The sequence below is a fragment of the Glycine max genome, chromosome 16, assembly GCF_000004515.6.
Source record: "Glycine max cultivar Williams 82 chromosome 16, Glycine_max_v4.0, whole genome shotgun sequence".
Classification (NCBI taxonomy): Eukaryota; Viridiplantae; Streptophyta; class Magnoliopsida; order Fabales; family Fabaceae; genus Glycine; species Glycine max.
Window position 1 is genome coordinate 19,122,975 of NC_038252.2, and position 21,847 is coordinate 19,144,821.

At 35.0% G+C, this 21,847-nt stretch overlaps 3 protein-coding genes across 6 annotated transcripts; 2 read left to right on the forward strand and 1 right to left on the reverse strand.

Moving 5' to 3' along the window:
* The first annotated feature begins 2,575 nt into the window (after positions 1 to 2,575).
* On the forward strand, positions 2,576 to 4,051 carry LOC102661445 (protein MAIN-LIKE 1-like). The gene is made up of 3 exons (XM_006599848.1): positions 2,576 to 2,728; positions 2,842 to 3,501; positions 3,605 to 4,051. The coding sequence occupies exons 1-3, from the start codon at positions 2,576 to 2,578 to the stop codon at positions 4,049 to 4,051; spliced, it is 1,260 nt and encodes a 419-aa protein (XP_006599911.1).
* A 1,329-nt stretch (positions 4,052 to 5,380) lies between these two features.
* On the reverse strand, positions 5,381 to 14,087 carry LOC100306543 (uncharacterized). 4 transcript variants are annotated; one of them, NM_001400398.1, is made up of 6 exons: positions 13,936 to 14,087; positions 13,748 to 13,837; positions 9,460 to 9,712; positions 9,066 to 9,168; positions 6,329 to 6,596; positions 5,381 to 5,785 (listed from the first exon to the last, which is right to left on the reverse strand). In NM_001400398.1, exons 4-6 carry the CDS (start codon positions 9,147 to 9,149, stop codon positions 5,637 to 5,639), a joined length of 501 nt encoding a protein of 166 aa, NP_001387327.1. In that variant the 5' UTR covers positions 9,150 to 9,168; positions 9,460 to 9,712; positions 13,748 to 13,837; positions 13,936 to 14,087; the 3' UTR covers positions 5,381 to 5,636. The 4 variants fall into 4 exon arrangements, with proteins under 4 accessions (NP_001387327.1, XP_006598703.1, XP_040866099.1 ...); XM_006598640.3 differs by having other exon boundaries at positions 5,437 to 5,785; positions 9,460 to 9,717; XM_041010165.1 differs by lacking the exons at positions 13,748 to 13,837; positions 13,936 to 14,087 and adding an exon at positions 11,567 to 11,824 and having other exon boundaries at positions 5,437 to 5,785.
* LOC121173678 (protein trichome birefringence-like 3) lies at positions 11,827 to 13,187 on the forward strand. The gene is made up of 3 exons (XM_041010347.1): positions 11,827 to 11,989; positions 12,117 to 12,366; positions 13,160 to 13,187. The coding sequence occupies exons 1-3, from the start codon at positions 11,827 to 11,829 to the stop codon at positions 13,185 to 13,187; spliced, it is 441 nt and encodes a 146-aa protein (XP_040866281.1).
* Positions 14,088 to 21,847: the final 7,760 nt, after the last annotated feature.

Here is a 21,847-nt window from a genome sequence, read left to right on the forward strand (position 1 = left end):
TCTTCTTTCCCCCCACAAAGACATTCTTCTTTCTCGCATTCTTCTTCTTCTTCCTCGCAGAAAGGCATTTGTCATTCTTCTTCATCGCGCTACCATCTTCTTCTTCTTCCTCGGCCACAAACCACCGTGAAGGGAGCCGTGTTGCCGTGAAGAGGAGCCATGGACCACGAACCAGCGTCCACCGTCGAGCATCGTCAATGTCGGCCGTCGAGGTAAGCACCACTTTCCTTTCCGCCATTGATGTCGGAGTAGGGAAGCTTGGAGTTGTTTACGGATCAGGTGATCTGTAAGCATTTTCCAGATCAACTTGATCCATAAGAGGAAAATGCTTACGGATCACCTGATCCGTAAATAGCCACAACTTCATTTTACAAATTGTATCCTCTTTCAGGATGAATTAGATTGATTAGCATGAATTATGATTATATATAGATGTATCCTCTTTCAGGGAATTATTGAAATAGTATATATTGATTAGCATGAATTATGATTATATTGATTAGATTGATTAGCATGAATTATGATTATATATTGATTATCGAAATAGTATCCTCTTCTTCATTTAAAAAATTCCAAAAGATACCTAGTATGTGATGATTATACTAATCTTTAGGAACCACACATGGGGTAAAGAATTAGGTATAGGCTTAAGTTATGGCAGAAAAAGAAAAACAAGAAACTTAAATCTAGTGAAATGCATTTCGAACAAAGGTAAAGACTTAGCTTTTAAGTGAAGCTTGTGTTCAAGCAAATCCCACACTTCTTATTGGATTAATCGTCTAGAAGCACATCTATCTGAACCAACTACTCATTTCCTGAACAGAAAAGAAAGAGACAAAAAAGATCATTCATTATTATCAGCTTTAAATTGGTCACCTTGTATTCTTGTGTAGTGGTGAAATCCAAGAATCAAATTCATATAATAAAGATTGGTTAGAAGATATTGCTACCCTACAATTCTATTTGGCTCACTCCAGGATCTGATTGAAACCAATAGTCATCTTCCATCTGCAAATAAACACAATGACTAAACATTGTCTTCCTAGTTTATGGTTTTATCATTTACAGCTTCAAGTAATACATACTTCAAAATCCGTGGGAGTAATTTCTTGAATTCCAAATGCTTGTGAACCCTGCAAACTGAAACGCTCAGAAGGATTTTTTTTTTCATCATGTTGGCTTTCTAATAATCCCACACCCCTCTTTCTGATGGAATCACTATTCCATGATGGATCCATTAATTTCATCCGGTTGGCACTATCATCCTCAAACTTGCGGTCGTCCTTGCTTCAAAGATTAAAAATTATCAGTTATTGAAGACCCAAGAGAAAGAAGGAAAAAAATGACCTTAAGTCAACAAAGAGCAAAGATTTTAACAAAAGCAAACACAGATAACATAGTAATAAGGAAACTTTTGGCTTCAATGTTACAGCAAATAAGTACCTCAAGAGATACAAATTTATTGGTCCAATGGCACTTCGAACAATCATTTTGTACTGCCTTTGCCGAAAACCTAATTCCTGCTTATTTGAGTGAGAAATCGATTAAAAGCTTGTTATACCAAACAAGTTGCAACATTCATATTAGCAGAAGGTAGATCCCACCTCATCAGGATCAGGGACCTCGATGCAACTAGCTTTTGGAGCCTTGATTGCAATAATTTCTTGATTCTGTGAAAATAGTAGATAAAGGTAAGAAGTCATAATTGATAAACAGACTATAGCCTTATAAAATTTTAAATATTTACACAAAAAATCACCTGGAAGCAGGGAAGGCTAAGAATATCTTCCTTGATTAAAAAAAGGTACCTAATGATCAAGCAAGCTTACTATCAGGTACCTAAGAAGGTTATCATCTGTGAATATCTTCCTTAACTATATATGTATGTATCTCACTCTCTTATTTCTTAGCACTAGTTCCATCTCCCGTTGTTTATGGTTAACAATGTAACTACGATTGTGATAGAGATTGATATCAAATTTGGATGTTTTCACAATTATCATAGACACATGTTTCCAATTTCTTGCTAACTACTGAAAATAATAAGATCAATTCAATGTGAAGCAACATCAGATACAAAATAGCAGGTCTATCACAGATACTAACTACTGAAAATAATAAGATAAATTCAATTGTGATTGAACTCTGCATTCGAAAACTTGACAACCACATGTAATAGGTGATGAAGTTGGATATTCCATCTTCATTCAATGATTTCGAACACACAAGTGTGTGTGTGCTTATTGATTTAGTCAATGCTTTCAATGATTTCAATCATTTTCATTTGTCATCTGGCTTTGGTGGCTTTGTGAGACTCACGCATAAAATTTGAGAGAATGAAATGAGTGATGGATTTTGCGGTACTCATTTGCAGATCATGGTTAGGACTAGAGGATTAGGTCGTCCCTTAGGTCAGGTCACTGGCAGAGGTGTGGGCAGAGGAGATCGTGATGATTCCGATGATGCTCCGCAGCGTCGACGGCCTACTGCATCCGCACGGAGGCAGCGAGTTGCTATGACTGCGGATCACGTCGATGAGCCAGTCATCCATGCACCAGATGTTTAGGATGACCCGATGGAGGCACCAGCTGCTGTTGAGGACATTCCTGCAGACGTAGGCGCAGAGGCGGCTGAGGATCAGCCTCAGGGATTTCCGGGTGGTCCGAGCGACCCATCTGTGTTGACAGCGTATGCGGATCACGTTGCTTGCAGCGTATGGACGGGAGAGGTATTTATACTATTTAGCTTTAGTTACTTATAAATTATACTTTATGATTGAAATTAGTTTTCCTTTAAATAATAATTTTAACGAATTTTGTGTTCCTTTATACTTCAATTCAGGAGCATCCTGAATTGAAGCTATCCTCTCATGGGAGGAAGGTCCACAGTTTAGGCAGGCCTGTCCCTGCCATTGAGGGACTTATTGCTGGTACAGGACTAAGTCCTCTGATCGCGTGTTCGGTAGACACCGGCGATCGGGGACTTTTGTCCACGTTTGTAGAGCGATGGTACCGGGAGACGTCTAGTTTCCATCTCTCGGTGGGAGAGCTCACCATCACATTGGACGACGTCTCCTCTCTTCTCCATCTTCCCGTTATTGGCGACTTACACGCATTTGAGCCCTTGCACGTGGACGATGCGGTTCAAATGCTGGTGGACTTGTTGATGGTCTCTCCAGAGTCTGCTAGGGCTGAGACAGTCCAGTGTCGCGGACCGTACGTACGCCTGCAATGGGTACGTGATATATATCAGCGCCGATGCCAGGCAGGTCATTGGACAGCTATGGCTCGCGCATATCTTCTTCACCTACTGGGTTGCACTTTGTTTGCTAACAAGAGTGCAACCAATGTCCATGTTGTCTACTTGGAGGCCCTTCGTGACCTTAGTATAACAGAGAGGTACGCCTGGGGAGTGGCTGCTTTGGTTCATATGTACGACCAACTGAGCGATGCATCTATGAGCCACAGTCGACAACTTGGCAGTTACATCACACTGGTGCAGGTAACAAATATGTTTTTCATTCATTCAGGCTAAACAATGTTCAACTTTAAATTTTGTTACACTTTCATTATTAATGTTTATAATTTGAATGTTACATCTGTAGTGCTGGATTTACGAGCACTTTCCCTCGGTTGCGGAGTCCACCGCTGATCAAGACTACGACAAGGCTTCTCCGCGTGCGTGCAGGTGGATCGCGACGAAGAAGACCGTGAAGAGCATTCGCACACCGTCGTACAGGGAGCGCCTGGACCGACTCCGGATTTCAGATGTCTGTTGGATCCCTTATGGGGAGCATCGGGAGGTCCGGGACTTCCATGTCAGATCATGCTATTCTGGTCTCTTGCGCTGGGGGCCTGTTGTTGTTTATTACCGACCGGAGAGGGTCGTGTGGCAGTTTGGCTACACGCAGACCATTCCTGCTCCTCCTGTCGATTCATGGGTCTCGTATGATGATATACACGACATGTGGATGTACTACGAGGATCATATCGTACCTGCAGGTGAGGTGTGTGTTGTGCCAGGGGCATGTTCCAGTGACTACATCGACTAGTTCTTCCGCATCTCCCATCCTTTCATGACACCAGGTCACGCATTAGATCCTCTGCCTCATGGTCACGCCCCGCAGTCCCGAGTCGTCCCTCAGGCCCCGCAGACGGATATCCCTCGCGTGCCGGAGCCAGGAGCATCGTCGACATCTGCGGAGGAGCCCAAACATGCAGTGGTAAGTAATACTAATAATTTACGTCATTTACCTCAATATTTGCATAATAATTTGTGTAATTAGTTTGTTTTGTATGTAACAGGAAGTTTGTGATGACATTGCTGAGAGGTTGGAGCGTCATCTGAGTCTAGGGGTGGTCACGCCTGGCTCATCGACACATGAGGTGGTCGAAGAATGCCTTAGATTGGCCAGGAGTGTGATACAGGACCATCTAGTATACGTTAGGTGTAGACGCAGACGGCGCACTGATCAGGCGTAGTTTATGTACATATTTTACATTGATATTCCTTGTATATACAGATATTGTACATGAACTCATTTCATGAGTATTGTTGGTTTTATTTATTTTCATTACTAATGTTAGTTTTATTTATTTTCATTGATTGTGTATTCCATTTGTGTCTATATACACGTGTATTATTAAAATGGTCTAGTTAACTTAGTTTACCAACTAATAAAAAAATAATTTTAAATATAATTTTAAATATAATTGAAATAAAGAAGTTGAAAAGGGTGTAAAAAAAAAATTAAACAAAAAATGGACATCATTCATTATCTAAGATCTTATATAACGAACTAATATTTTTAAATTCTCTTATAATTACTATTTTCCCACTTATACTAATGATCATGGAAAAAAATGTATTATAAAGTAGTTAGTATTTTAATTTTTAATATAATACTAATTATTTTTTTTATATTCTTTATAATAATAATGATGATATGATTAATTCTTTACAATATTATCTTTTATGTATTTATTGATTTTTATTAATATGAATAAAATAACCTTAAACAATAATTATAATGAGACTGAGTAAGTATTTTAATATCATCTTCTAAACAAATTTATTCTAAAAAAATATATTAAAAAATTAATTATTTATAATAAATCAATATTTATAAATATATTATAATTAATAAAATAAAAAAAATAGATTTAATTATATTATAAATAAATATACTGTATCTTTAAAGTATATTATAATTATTTTTCCTCTTACGGATCAAGTTGATCCGTAAGAGACTTCCAGATCAACTTGATCCGTAAGTTGATCCGTAGGAGGAAAACCAAGCAAGGGCAATTTTGCCATTTTTTAAGAATAAGGCCCAAGTTGGTATAGCTTATTTTTGAAAAAAAATAATATGAGAGTTTGTAAAAATAAATGGTTATTTCTTTAAAAAAAAAGTTAAAACCAACCATGCTCTGAATGTGTAACAATTGCTCCATTTCTAGGATTGAATGTAGCAGCCATAGTATAAACATGGGAACTTTTTACACAATCACAGCAACAGAATAGATAAGCCTCAGCCTAAATGCCTCAAGAAAGACTTCCAGAAAACACTTGCCATTTTCCACCCAGTTGATACTGCCACCACAAGGTTTCTCACTAAATAGTCAGCTCAAAGCATCTTACTTTGGCTTGTCGTTTAAGGATACAAGTGATTTGAGCACTCCAGGACTTATCTTGTCTGCAAGAACACCTGCCTCTGATATAATGTAAGATTTTTCCTTCACAATGCTCTGTAGTCTCTTTGACTCAAAGTCAAGCTGCGTTTGATCTGTACATAATTACATGGTCAGTAAAAAGGAAAAATCAACTAATTGTTATCAGAAATTAGTTTTTCAATAAAGCAAGAACTCATAGCATAGCTATATTCAAACTGAGGACAGTCCCAATATTAATAATAACGATCATTAAAGAATAGGAATGCAGATAGTCAGTCTCATCAGAACTTCTACCCAAACTATAAAGTTGGTGCATAATAATGATCATCCATACTAAATCATTTGCTTATCTAACTAAGTACATATTCTTTGTTCCAGCCTTCCAGGATGAAAAATCAATTATAAAAATCATCAGAATGACCCCATTGCACTGTAGAAAATATGGTAGGATTTAGGGGTTATGGCCAAACATTACTACCATAGAATGACCCCAAAAATACAGAAGTAATGAGCAATAGCTAAGCAAGCATTATGCCCCAGCACATGAAAAAAATAACAAACATGGGTAAACATTTAAATACATTTTCTTGCTTTTTTTTCAAATTAGTATTTTCTTTTTAATCTTTACATGATAGGATGGACAACAATGAAAAAACCTGTTTCCAATATAGTATGAGCCGCATGAAATGGAATTCTGGCAAACAGATCAGTTCCTGGAAACATCATCCACGTCTGCTCAGAAGAGTCATGTTTGCCACAGGTGGTGCAAACCTCTTGCACCAAAGGTCTTGAGCTGGACCCTGCAACTCCCTTCATTATTGATTCAAAAGGAGATGGAACACTGCTCTTTGTTGTTCGAGCCCTTTTCCTTAATGCAGTAAGTGCTTCTCTATTCCCATTTCTCAATCTATCGTTCTCAACCAGCTGTACTTTTACCAAAAGGGACAATTGCATAGCAACTTAATTTCATAGAAAAGATATTAAAAACATCCAGTAGGAAAAAAAAAGGCTTTATTGGCATAATAAACAGGATTTTTTCGTTGAAACTATGGTATTGAATTGATTGCTCTTTAGGGCATAGCATATTAATAAGGAAATTACTTTGGGATTAAGTAATTAATTACTTTGTGTATCCAAACAGAATGCATTAGTCATTAGGCACTTTGGTTGCTTCTTTGTAGCTTTTGGTATGGAATTGATTGAGTTCAGGTTTTATTTATAGTTATTAATCCTAGTAGAAACACAGGGCAGCATACACCAAAAATGCCATAGTAAGATAGTTGATAGTAGGATGGGCACTATAGCAAAGATAATGGGGAAAAAAAAAGATATAACACCAAAGACATCTAATCTTTTTTTTTTTTTTATCAGCCAAAATAATCTATTTGAATTAATTGAGTACCAGAGGTACTAAAGGTACAAATTACAGATTACAATTCTGCTGTAGTTCAAATCAAGCAAAGATATCTAATCTAAGAGTACTATCTACCACGGACAAAGCCAAAGTTTCATAGTTTAGGAGTGTTAGTTGCCCAACTACTTTGGTTGATAGGTCGAGATTAAATAGTTTTTGTCATTCAAGGGTGAGTTTAAATAAGCTTTTTTGAAAGGAAAAAAAAAACTATTATAATTTAGTTTTTCAAAAGCTAGTAAGCTACTCTTTCTAACTTTATAGAGAGGCACTAGAGCAGGGTTTTTTTTAGACTAGCTTTATCTCTAAAAAAAATTATAATTACCATAAAATCTTTAAACAACAATTCAGCCTTTTTACCACTAGGTGGGGTTGGCTACATACATTGATCAAACAATGTTATGTTTTGCAGTAAATCTTGTTTGATATAGACAAACGGTTAACCTTTGAATCTTCATTAATTGTTTTGCCTGCAGTTTTTCTCCATACATACCCAAACCACCTACATGTATACTTACTGGGATTTAAAAAAAAATATTTTCAAATTACAAAACATTTTTACATTTAAAATGCACCATTTTCTTAAAAAGTGTACAAATGAATGGGTTGTAAGTTTGGGTTTCCTTTCCAGACAAGCTGAAAGCTTAGCAAGCTTTCAACATGGAGGGAGGAGGGGGAGGGATAAGAACATAGTTAAATGAAAAGTACTAGCAGGTCATGTAATTAAAAACATATAATTCGAGGTTAAGGGCATAAGAGTCTTGTGCAAAAGTGCAAGTGAGCCATTCTAAGTAATTTGCTTAGTCCCTCTCCTCCCCCCAACTTCCCCAGCTGTCTACCCCTAAAAAATCTTATCATTCAAGAAAGGTGACAACAGTCACCATACTAGTTTTTTTGACACAATATTTGTGAATGGATTTGGCATTCTAAGGAGGTTATATTCACATTTTAAAATGTTAAGAAACATTGGTATTTTTTTATAGTAGAATTAGATGTTTTCACAGGATTTAGATTTGGTCCATTCAAGTTTATAAACTTAAATTGTATGATTAAAAGGGAAAAATGCAACTTAACATAAGGTTTGGGTCAGCGATTCAGTCACTGAACTTTAAAAAGGTATGTGCAGAATAACTCCTCTATTAATTTTCCATCAAAATTTGACAGATTCAGTCACACATATAACATGTGATGTGAGTAATATGTTTCCAACATTAACCCTAGAAAAAAAATACAAATTGGCACCCTATAATTTGAATCATGTGTGACTTAGCAGAAATACACCATTTTAAAGTCCTATAATTAAGATTAAGTTACATGATTCAAACATCAAGGTGCTAATTTACATTTTTTTCTTAGCTGCGAGTTTGTCAAATTTTAATGGAAAAATTATCATAGAGGTTGTTTTAAACCCATTGAAAAAACTTAAGGGTCAAAATACACCTTTTTAATGTTTCGAGACTAAGTTGTACAGGACGCAAATCTCCAGGTTCGTACTTTCCCTTGATTAACATGCTACAAAACTATTTCATCTTGAAGACATTAGACATCATTGAAATGTGAAGAACTGCATAACAGACTCTGGTTATATTGATTCACTAATGAGATGAACAGGATATTTTCACCATAAAAACAGGTGTAAAAGAAATATATTGGAAGAACATGGGCGATAAGGAATGGAAAAGTGGAGATATTAGATGAGAGGAAGGTGTGTCAAATTCAGCCTTATCATGTTCCCAAGAGAATATTTGAATGCAGCAATAGATTCTATTATCCTAACACACATACTTCATACCAACCAAGCAAAAAGTTACAGCTGAACCAAATAATAATTATAAACTTGACCATGTGCTTTCTAGTTACGTCACCAACTATTGTCCTCAATGTAGCAATAGAAGCTAGAATTTACTCTTTTTTAATGAATTTTTTACTTATTATGTATCCAAGTCTTTGTAAAAGCATTAATCACCATCAATTTGAATTACCTGATGTCGGGCTAAAAGAATATGCTCAGCTTCCACTTCCAGTTCTGTTAATTTCTTTTGGAACTGTTTCATGTTCTCATCCATATTTGAAGAAAAGAAACTCCTGTAAAATTGTAAAGAAAATATTATCTAGAGAAATTTGCACAAAGTATTGTCAGCAACAACAAGCATTCAGTTGAATCCAAATGGAAAAATAATGCTATTTGTTTATATATGAACTAAGAAAAGGACAAGGGAGGGAGGGAAAGGTCGTGGGTTCAATTCCCTCCACTAACAAAAAACTAACAATTCACAACTAACATTTGTTGATCCCAAAAAAAAAAATGAGTTATGAAATGGAACTGAAAACCAAATATAAGGATGAAGGAATAGTCTACAAACCAGTGTTACTTACAATTCGTTGATTTCTGCTTATGCTAAAGCGAGTTTGTAAAGCCAAGATCATGGGTGGCTTTCATCACTATGTAATTAATTTCAAAGTTGTTAGAGCCTCCAATATTAGGGTTGGTGCATTCATTGCTGCTTTGCTACTTCTCTGGAAGGTATTCTCACGTTCTGCCCTCCAACTTTCCCACAGAAACAGCTCACACTTCACACTCTTCACACGCCACTTTGTTAAACCATGATCTTCAATTCTTCATAATTACCTGCTCTTGAAAATGAATAATTTTGTATGTGACAAGTGGTGTGTATACTCGATTAGACCAATAAAAATTGGCTAGCATGCATGTTACTACTACTTATTAAAGGGATTCATTTTTCTTGTCAGTGACTTCACCCATATTGAATGGATTAATTTGGCACGTTTTGAAATTACTAAGATCTGCACAAGGAAAGTATGGGGACTCATTTTTTCTTATATAGTGTATTATTTATAACAGAAAAAATGTTATAACTTCATCATGTATTGAAATTTATAAGCTGAAATATTCTGAATCAGGCAATTAATTATTATTTTCTGATATAGTAAAATAAATCAGCCATCCCCTCAATTTCAAAGTGAAAAACATTATCTAAGAAGAGTTATTTGGCAAATCACTAAATCATGTATAGAAACAAATTTCTATTCCAATACGGTCAAATTCAGCTATGTAAGTTTCCCTTTCAAGGTAACTTTCAAGTACATTCAAATAGTGTATCTCACCTACATTAAGTCTCCTACGCAATTCAACCCCTAACCCTCTATTTCTTTTTAAGAACTTTACTTAATCAATTACAACTTTGTTTGTTTGCTTTATTTTCATACCTTTTTCTCTCTGTCTTACTTCATCTTAATTAAATTGGATCAATTATGTCACTCTTGTAACTACTTATTTTTTCCTCTCTCTCTCTCTCTCTGTCCCTAAAACTCAATTGAGTACATTTGAACCATCTCTTCTCCTTTTTGCATAAAGGTAAAAGTTCTGAAGAAATCATACAGCACTACAAAGAGTAACATAAATATCAATTTCTACTAAAAAGAAAACACAAGGTCTTTTCTACCCAATTTTTCTAGCATTTAAATATTGACGTCCAAATCTAGCTAGCAAGGATTTGGAAGGAATAGAATAGCAAAAAGGTGAGAAGGAACAATTTTTCAAGATTCCTCTAAAACCACAAAAGGACAAATGGACATACCGGGAGCCAATGAAGAAAAAATGTTGCCCATGCAACTAATAGTTGCTATCAAAAAAGAAAAGGATAAGTTGAGTATTGAAATAAGAACATATTGGAAGCTATCATGTCCCACTCAATATTGGAACAACCTTGCATAAATCGATATATTGTGTGTATAGTGGAAGAACAAGATTGCTGGACTTATTATGTGCTACAGACAAAGGCATGTTTGGGTAAAGAGGAATCACATCCAAACGTGGTTTGTGATCTTAAGTCTTAACATTCTTGTTTGGTAGCTGTTTGTGTAGAGAACAATATTCAATTGGTGAACATGATTCCTCCTTTTAAATGGAGAATGATAGAGATTCATGATTATATTAGGTGTATAATTTTACTCAAATACCATAACGACTTGATTTAATGTCATCGTAATATAAAAATTTCAGATAATGACTTTTTATAAAATATCCATATAATTTAAAGGGTTCCCTTTTTCAATGCTTATACAAATTCAAATTTTCAAAACAAATTATATTATAAATCTAACTCAATCTTTCATTTGCATGAATTCTGATTTACATTGCAAATACTAGTAAGGGATTCATCAACTCCTATACAATAGATCTATGTGTGAGGCATACACAATGCTTATTCCGTACATAAAAAAGTAGTGCCCAAAAAATGGAGTAAGGCACAATTTAGTAAAATAATCATTTGGGACCAGCATCTACTTGATGGTGTAAACAGAACTACTGATTATTGAATATTCAAGGAGTCATAAGAGTGAGAGACAAAAACTTGACAAGAATAGTATATTTCCCACCAAATGAATATTCTACAGGGTCTACTTGATGATGCAGAAACTAGAAAACATGATGTATGGCTAAATGCATAGCTTCCTCTACCTGGCCAAATTGTATGAGGTGCCAAAGATGTTAGCCTTTCAACCCATTCCTTAACCTCCAGTATCTTTTTAGCATTTTTTAGTCATGCCAAGGTATACTATGCTTTAACTTCACTCCTACTCAAAAAATGCATAAAACCTCCCCCTCTAAACCTTTTGTACAATGTCATCATCATTCTGTTGTGTTGAGCACCACTTCATTAACTCTTTCTTCCCACCGTTAAGCTCCACTACTCATCCCCCATGATTCCTTCAGGAATAATGAAGTATCCCAGAGGAAAGCTTCCTCTTCCCATCATTGTCATCACAACATGTGTTCTTGTTTTTGTGGCTATCTTGTATGTAGAGAGGCTCAGTTTCCTCTCTTCCAAGTCCATTTTCAAGTTCAAACCATGTCCTAGAAAAACCACCAAAACAAAGTCTAGTAAGTCTGCTTTACATAAACCACAACATCTATCTCACCTTATCTCATATTATATTCCTTTTTATGTTTTTTGTTTCTCAATATGATTCTAATGCAATGATATCTCATATTATGATTGTCCTAGTAGGTGACAAAAAAGCAGATGAGGAGGTTGGGGTTGTGAATGCATCAACATGGATTGATGACAGGTTTGATTTTGACCCTGAGGAGTGCAATGTTGCAAATGGGAAATGGGTGTTTAACCATTCAATAAAGCCTCTCTACTCTGACATAAGCTGTCCATACATAGATAGACAATTTTCTTGTGTCAAGAATGGGAGGAATGATTCTGACTATCACCATTGGGAGTGGCAGCCAGAAGATTGCACCTTGCCACGGTAAGTTCCACACTCCAACATGCCAATTGTAATTGAAGAATTTGTTTTATGTATACTTTTTGGTCATAGATATGTATGTTTAGTTTATAAAACCTACATTCTAAAATGACTATTTTTGGCAGTTTCAACCCAGAGCTAACCCTAAGAAAAAAACACCGGAAAAGCATAGTGAATTTTTTTAAGAGTCCCCCCCCCCCCCCCCTACCCCTATTGTGACAAAACCAATAATGCAGCAACCTAAATAAATGTAACTTAATGTAGTAAACATCATAAAGATGGATTATACCTTAATGCTAGATTCAGTCTGTAACATCCATATTTGGTTTCTTTCAAACCATAAGTTTAATAAATAATGATGGTAGTCACATAAAATAGTTAATACAATTACAAAAAAATGCATGTGAAAAGGCAGAGAAAACCCAACCAACATCACCATGCACAGACAAATAGAAGAGGTTTTGTAAACAAGGATTTGAGTTAATATTGGATCACAACATGATATAAGATCTTGAACTTTGAATTCCCAGCTTAAACAACAGAGTCAAACAAATCTCACCGAAACTTAGGTTCAAGACCAAACAAAACCAAAGAGACACTTTTGGGGAGGACTCATCCAGTGGCACAGAGGAAAACTGATTCAGATAGAGTGGATAATATCAATGAAGTACTATTGTCAACTTTAGGTTCACCGCACTGGCAGTGGGCATATTTGGTTGGTAGTTTCCAAGGATATGGTTAAGAGGTAGAGTACAAAAAAATTCTGTATATTAAGTTTAAACTGTTGAACAACTAGCTGCTGCAGTGCTGCTATAGAAGCATGAACTTGCAAATGACCTTAAAGTATGGCATGTTCTAATTTCCCTACTTCACAAATGGACCTAACACTACACTCCACACAAACGAATACAATATTACTCTGGCCTCAAATCAGGAACCTAGAAAATTGCAAATGCATATAAGAATCACCAACTGCAGAATTCAATCAATGAAAAAATTAATTTAAGCAAAGTAATTAGAGTACTACCTTTTTTACAGGACACAATGATTCTGATACAAAAAACACAAGAGGACATTTTCAAAACACACGAACAAGACACCAAGTCACCACATAGAAACCCTAATAGCAGTCCTAATCGGCACTAAAATCCAGAAGTATATGCCTGTCAGGGCATAAACGATGTCTCTCCCTTCGTTAGTTATGTAAACTAAATTAACAGCTAAATAATTTAAGAATCTGAAATACGAATCTGAGAATCCTAATAGCTTCGCATAAGTAATCTGAATATTTTCAAATGCACGAAATGAACAAGATTTACGCCGTTCAAGTAAAAAATACAGAAAATGAACTTCGAACAAAACCCTAATTCACACATATAGGCACCTGAAGTGGACGGAGAAGGTTGAAGCGGCGGAAAACGGCGGTTGACGGCGATGGAGTTCAGGGTTCAAAGCTGAGAGTCAGTGTAGGTAACTGAAAAAAAGGGGGAATTATGCGATAAAGAATAAAGGGGGAAAACAAAAACAGAGTATAATAAAACACGAAACGAAAGAAAAATATATACAACTTACTGGATTTGAGGTTGGAGTACGAAGTGTGTAGCGTAATTCAAAACTCAACAAGTCACTTTTTTTATCTGTGTTAACGAGATCCCGGGAAAATTCGCAGGTGTGCCAACTTTAAAAATAAAATAAAAAATCAATAAATAGACCAGGCATAGGAAATTTTATAAGAATTACTTGTAATTTTTTTATAAAAAAAAAAACATTAAATAGACAAGGACCGCTTAACTCATTTTTTTTTTCAGCTTTTAATCTTGGAAATTTATGATAAGTGAAAAATTTGATTGCTGATCCTGCATAGGGTTGGCTAATGGATTCTTTGTTTATTAACTTATTTCTTTTGCCTAAAAATTACAAAGGTAGCCGAGTGTGTCAATTGAATATTCAGTTCTTGTAGTTTTGGATTGATACCATGGACCATGGTGTTTATATATATATATATATATATATATATATATATATATATATATATATATATATATATATATATGTGTGTGTGTGTGTGTGTGTGTGACTGTATGAGCACACGAATGCAGGTAAATTTCCAGCATTAATGATTCATCAGGAATCCTTGGAGTCAAAAGTCAATGAAACAAAGGCATTAAGGCAACGGTGAAGTTTCAACTTAAGAAAGTTCTTTTGTATGGGTGTTGCTGTTGGAAAATGCGCAATGGAGGAGAAGCAGATATTCCAGAATTAATGTCAACTCATTGTCAATTTCCTTGTTTCATTATTCAAGAAAAACTGGCAAAATGTAAGTTTGGAGTCCTCGTATTACAATTTTAAATATTTGGGTACTAAAGTCTTAAGAGTCCAAATTAACCCATTAAAATATATTGAATTTGGTCTCATTTTACCTATTTTCCATTCACTCTCAGGCCTCAGCATAAAAAGACCTTAAATGTAAGACAATGAATCATGGTGTAGTGGTTTGCATTAATCTCAGCATGTTCAACTCGTGTTATCGATTACTGCCAAATGCTGAGATCACAAGAGTACTAGGCAACTAACTGCTTGTATATGCATGTTGGAGTTTAATTATTAGCCAAATTTAGAGAGGGTTCTGCCAAATTATAGTACTACTAGTGAGTTTGGATTAGATATTTTATGAGAAATAATCAATTGATTTTTCATGGTAAAAGTAAAACAATAAATAGTTATTTTTACTTTTTTACGGTATTACTATAATTTTATAATTGATTCTTTGGTGTTATTCAAATACACTGGTACTCTAGTAGCTATTTATACTCATTCAATTTGATTGGACGCTAATCCTGGGAGCCAAGGTAGAAAAGCCGAGTTAAACATAACTTCAATTTTGTACAGTCATATTCTTGGCTTTAGCAGAATCTTGAGAATCAACTATACTGTAACTAGTATTTTTATCTAACTACTGACTACGTTCGTGTTGTTTTTTTGGTAAATAAAGTTCTTTTGATACATTGGGTAAATTTCTCTATCTGATGTAGTTTTACAAACTATTTTTTCAGATGGGCTTATTTTTAAATAATTTTCGGGAGAGGGCAATTTTATACGTAAAATGCATGCATGCAGGACCCAAACCGCCAGAACCACTGGCGAGTTTGGTGTCCGTGAGCAAATCGCCATTGACACTGGCGATACGAGCATGTAGTGACCAACTACCCACTTCGAATGGCGACATGCGCAGAGTTTCGTCAACATAGGGAACCGCCAGTCAAACTGACGAGTTCCATGGACTGAGGGGTGCAGGCCTTGGTACGCAGCAGCTCAGGCCGTGGCAGAGCTTCGTGAAGTCGCGTCAAGGGTGTAGAGCAAATCGCCAATGAGGATGGCGATTTGCGTTTGACAGGAATCGCCAGCATGGCTGGCGGTTTGCTTGATTTCAAATTTTTGCTCTCCTTCCATTATAAAAGAGGAAGCTCCCGAGAGTGCACCTGCGCTTCCTTCTTCCTTCCATTGCTTTATTCTTCTTCATAAGTTCTCCCATTACACTGTTGCTTTCTTGTTATTTTGTTCCAGTTTTTTGTTTTTGGTAAGTATTTTTGAATGGTAAATATTTATTGTGTTATATATATATATATATATATATATATGAATGGTAAATATTTTGTTTATGTTTGTAGGGTTGTGCTTTATTCTTGAAGTGGTTTCACTCCTTGTACGTGGTTCCTATTACGTGATTTCTGTGTTTGGTAAGTGGTTTTTAACTTGATAACTTTAGTTGATAGGTTAATATTATTTAAGTTAGGTTTTATAAATTATATGTTATTAGTTGTGTTATATATATAGATATATGTTAGGTTAGTTATAGTTAAATTGATAATATTATTTTGTTTAAATTTTGTAAATTACCATGGTATTAATTGTTTTATATATACATATGCTATGTTTGTTGATGTTAGATGGAATTTTTAAATTTTAAGTAGTACATTAAAATATTAATATTATTTGTGTTAGATATATATGTTACAAATTTGAGTTGGTATATTATGATTTGTACGTTAGTTGTAGTTGATTTATTATTATGATTTTGTTAAGATTTTTTAAATTTGTATGTTATTATTTGTGATAAAATTATTTGTACGTTAATTTTAGTTGTTATGTTATTATTATTTGATTTAGATTTATTAGGTTTGTATGATATTATTTGTATTTTATATATGGTATTTTAGGTTTAGTTAGAATGTGAATATTTTTTAATTGACTTATTTATAGTTTTTATTGAAATATATATATACACACACACACACACACGTTGTTTAAATTTTTTATTCCATGAAATTTTTTTGATTTAATACCATTTTTTTGTGTATAATATTTTTATTTAATTTAAATTTTAATAATTGGAAAAAAAATATGGTCATTTAATTAAATTTATGTAGTTATTTTAATATTTAATTTTGTTATTTGTAGAGTATTTTAGGTAGTATTTTAAGTTTTTTGTGTAAAATTTATGTATGTGTAACAATTTTTAATTTTATTATGTATTTTAATTTGGTCATTTATTTAAATTTTTGTAGCTATTTGATTTTTAATTTTGTTATTTGTAGAATATTTTAGGTAGTATTTTAAGTTTATTTGTATACAATTTATGTACGTGTTTAAATTTTTAATTTTGTTATGTATTTTAATTTGGTCATTTATTTAAATTTTGTAGTTATTTAATTTTTAATTTTGTTATTTGTAGACTATTTTAGGTAGTATTTTAACTTTATTTGTGTAAAATTTATGTACGTGTTTAAATTTTTAATTTTGTTATGTATTTTAATTTGGTAATTTATTTAAATTTGTGTAGGTATGTAATTTTTAATTTTTGTTATTTGTAGAGTATTTTAGGTAGTATTTTTCTGTTAAATTTATGTACGTGTAACAAATTTTAATTTTCTTATGTATTTTAATTTGGTCATTTATTTCAATTTGTGTAGGTATGTAATTTTTAATTTTGTTATTTGTAGAGTATTTTAGGTAGTATTTTAAGTTTTTTTTGTGTTAAATTTTTGTACGTGTAACAAATTTATGTATTTTAATTTGGTCGTTTATTTAAATTTGTGTAGCTATTAAATTTGTAATTTTGTTATTTGTAGAGTATTTTAGAACATTTATTTAAATTTGTGTAGCTATTAAATTTGTAATTTTGTTATTTGTAGACTATTTTAGAACATCTATTTAAATTTGTGTACGTATTGTTATTTTTAATTTTGTTATTTGTTCAAATTGATATATTTTGTTATTTATTCAGATTTTAATTATGTGGTATGTATATTTAATTGATTTTTTGTAAATGTTGTTAATTTTTTTAATGTAAAATTTTTGTTGTCAATTTTTTGTATTATATTTTACTTTACAGTATCAATGACATCTTCGTCGTCATCTTCATCTAGTATACACATTAAGTCTGGTCCAATAGATGGAGACGTTTTATGGCTGCAACCTAAACATGTTTCCGAACATGTTTGGAATGGGGAACCAGATAGGAAATTACATACCAGACGAGCTGTGCCCATCTATCAAGGACAAGAAGAAATACCAGAGGAAATTATTCCTCTGCTTCGCCAATCTGGATTTTATTGGATAATGAAGATGGGGTACCTAAAAATTAATTCTTCATTAATTACAGTCTTGATTGAAAGATTGAGGCCCGAGACACACACGTTTCACTTGAGATGCGGAGAGGCTACGATTACTCTTCAAGATGTGTCAGTCTTGTTAGGTCTTCATACTGAGGGGGCACCATTAATTGGTCAGACTAATCTTGATTGGGCTGAATTGTGTGAAGATATGGGAGTCAGACCACAGGAAGGTGAACTTCAAGGCAGTGTGGTCAAATTAAGTGGTTGGCTCACCATTTTTCAGAAATAAATATCCATGACGGTAACGTAGAACAATTACAAAGGTTTACCCGTGCATGGATCCTCAGATTCATTGGAGAAGTTCTATTTGTTGACAAAAGTAGCAGTAAAGTTTCCCTAAGGTACCTCCAATTTTTACGGGAATTTGAACAGTGCAGCACGTATGTATGGGGACCTGCCGTGCTTGCTTATTTATACAGAGAGATGTGCAGCGCCACCAATTACAAAATAAAATCAATCGGAGGTATGTGCATCTTAATCCAAATGTGGGCATGGGAACGCTGCACGATTTTGGCTCCAAAGAGAACTCCTCCTATAATAGAAAACAAACCACTCGGACACAGGTTAGTTGTTTAAAAAAATCATTTGAAAATAATCAATAATGTAATGCGTCAGCACTAATTATTTCATATTTTTTTTGTAGGTGGCTACGACGTGGAAACCAACATATTGGCAATGATGATCTAATAGTTTTCCGTCGCAAATTGGATATCATGAAACGACATGAGGTAACAAGATCATTATGTATTCGTTAAATAATAAATAAAATGTCATGGTTTAAGATAAATTAACAATTGTGTTATTGTATGCAGTTTCTGTGGGAGCCTTACACAGCAACTGTTATGTCGATGTTGCCTCCCATTTGTTTGGTTGGCAGTGTGGCGTGGTGCGCAGTGGTGCCACTCATTTGTTTCCATGTTGTAGAGTGGCACCAATCGAATAGAGTGTTGCGACAATTTGAAATGCAACAACCTATTCCGGAGTCTCCTTCGCAACCACAGAATATCCATGGGCTAACGCTGAAAGGCAAACAAGATGAAAATTGGTTCCAGCTTTTGGCCTCATTTATCAGTCAGTGGAATAATCGAGTTGAGTTTAGGGTCGACGTTTATCCTCGACAAGAGGGCCTATTGAGTTTTAACTCGGATTACATGGTCTGGTATAGGTGAAAAACAAAAATGTTTGTCGACCCAAACAATGCAAACACGACTACATTGGTATTTATTTCTTTTTAATTATTTAACTTCAATTTATTTTTTAAAGCATCAACATTAATTTGCTTACCCTAATAATTGCAGGGTGAAGTTCCCGAGACATTGCAGTATATGGTGTCACCACAAGGGCGAAACACATGGACAGTTGATGATCTCGTGCCATATGTAGAAAAGTTAGCGATTTTATCCCAAGAGCAAGAAAGGATCACTGACCCTGTGGCACATGGTCCAGCATCAGAGCGTCGATTTCCCCTACAACAGTTTCACATACTTCAGTCAAGTGTTGAAACTCGAGGTTTTGACAGACGAAGGGGGATTGTTCAAGCGAAAGATTTTTCCCAACAAATGGAGCAGTGTGGCCATGGAATGTATTACACGCCACCAACATTTTCTCAGTATCCTTCGCAGATGTATCAGTATCCTTTCAAAGGTCATGACACTGATATGTCTGCAAGCGAACATTCGTTTGGTGGTGTTGCGGAAACACATCCTCATTTTTCATGGCCGACCATGACCCCTTCGCAGCAACATGATGCCCTAATGGCAACACCTAATGCCCCATTAGGTCCACAATGGGATGTACCCGGAGCAATACCTGATATGGATGACTTATTAGGTGTTGATTTGCGTCACGAGTTTTTTGCAGAGGCTGAGCAACAAGGGCGGAGACAGCGCGCAAGAAGAAATCTGGATCGTCAAGCCCGAAGGTGGGATCGACCATGTGGCACATCCTCGCGCCATCACGGACACCATAATGACTGATTTTGATGTCTCTATTTAAAATTTGTGTTGTATCTTTGTAATTTGAATTTCAAACTTAATTTATGGTATCTCATACTACTTGTTATGGAATTTGTTATGGAATTGCATTTTCAATGACCATTTGTTATGGAATCACCATCGCGGACACCATAATGACTATTTTTATGTCGCGCATCAAACTAGAATAATAAATAAAGTCATAAAGAAAAATTAAAGTAGACAAATCAAATTAAGTAATAGTAGTAATCATAATGACTATTTTTATGTCGCGCATCAAACTAAGTATATGGTTTAGGTTTAGGGTTAGTGGTTAGGGTTTAGGGTTAGTGGTTAAGGGTTTAGGGTTGGTGGTTATGGTTTAGGGTTAGTGGTTAGGGTTTATGGTTAGTGGTTTAGGTTTAGGGTTAGTGTCTAGGGTTAGTGGTTAGGGTTTAGGGTTAGTGTTTAGGGTTTTAGGTTTAGTGGTTTAGGTTTAGGGTTAGTGGTTAGGGTTTAGGGTTAGTGGTTAGTGGTTAGGGTTAGTGGTTTAGGTTTAGGGCTGGTGGTTAGGGTTTAGAATTAGTGGTTTAGGTTCATGGTTAGTGGTTAGGGTTTACGTTTAGTAGTTTAGGTTTAGGGGTTAGGGTTTTAGGGTCTAGGTTTAGGGTTGGTGGGTATGGATTTGGTTTAGGTTGAGGTTTATGGTTAGTGGGTACGGTTTTGGTTAAGGGTTTTATGTTTATGGTTTTAACTAACGAATTCATTGAACCCCACAAATAAGTAATGTACAAAAGGCAAAATGTTTTTAACTACCGAATTCATTGAACCCCAGAAATTCAATACATTGAACAAAACGTAAACAAATACAAGTCACTCGACTAACATACATAAATCAACGATTTGAAAAACTCCCACGCTCAGATTGCATTGGACAGCGACGCCTGTTATGCCCTTCGGCTCCACATTTACTACATTTTGGTCGGTGATCAGATGATTCGACCCAATCCATCTCATTTCTTATCCTTGTTGATTTTGGCCGACCTTTCGCACGAATTGTAGTTGGGTCAAGGATAAGTGTCCATGCATCATCAGAAGGAGGAATAGCCGCTTCATTCCCAAGAGGCCACCATTGTGCAGAGTAAGCTTTTAAGATGTGCTCGTTTGTATAAACAACATCTATATATTGGTAGTAGTTCATGCTCACGTAACCACAAGCTGTAATAATGTGTGAACATGGATAGTGAAGCGCAGAATACCTTCCGCATTGACAATGATGACCATTCAAGTTAACTGCCCACTTTTGTCTGCCACGTTGTGTTATAGGGTTGAAGCTCTCCTCTACTTCAAACCTTGTGGAGTGGATATCATACACGCGAACGATGTGCGTACAAGCTTCTTCTTGATTTTTCCTCAATTCTTTAACAAGCTTTGAACAATATATTTGGCCTTCATTTAACTGTCTTTGGGCTTGGCGGCCACGCTCAACAAAGTACTTTCGACACCTACTATACGTTGATTTCACCAATGCTATAATGGGAATGTTGCGACAATCCTTTAAAACCTTATTGATACATTCTGAGAGGTTCATTGTCATGTGGCCATATCGACGTCCTTCTCTATCGTAAGCCATCGTCCATTTTTCCTTTGAGATGCGATCAATCCATGTTGCTATGGCTGGACTCAGTTCACGAAATTTTTCTAAATTTTGATCAAAAATGTGCTTGCAAGGAGTGTAGGCTGCATAAAATTAGTTATCAATAACAATTTTAAGTATAAATGAAAGTAAAATAAACGTGACCATCAAATATGAAATCTTACCCAATTTCTTCAACATTTCTTTTTGTTTGGCACTAT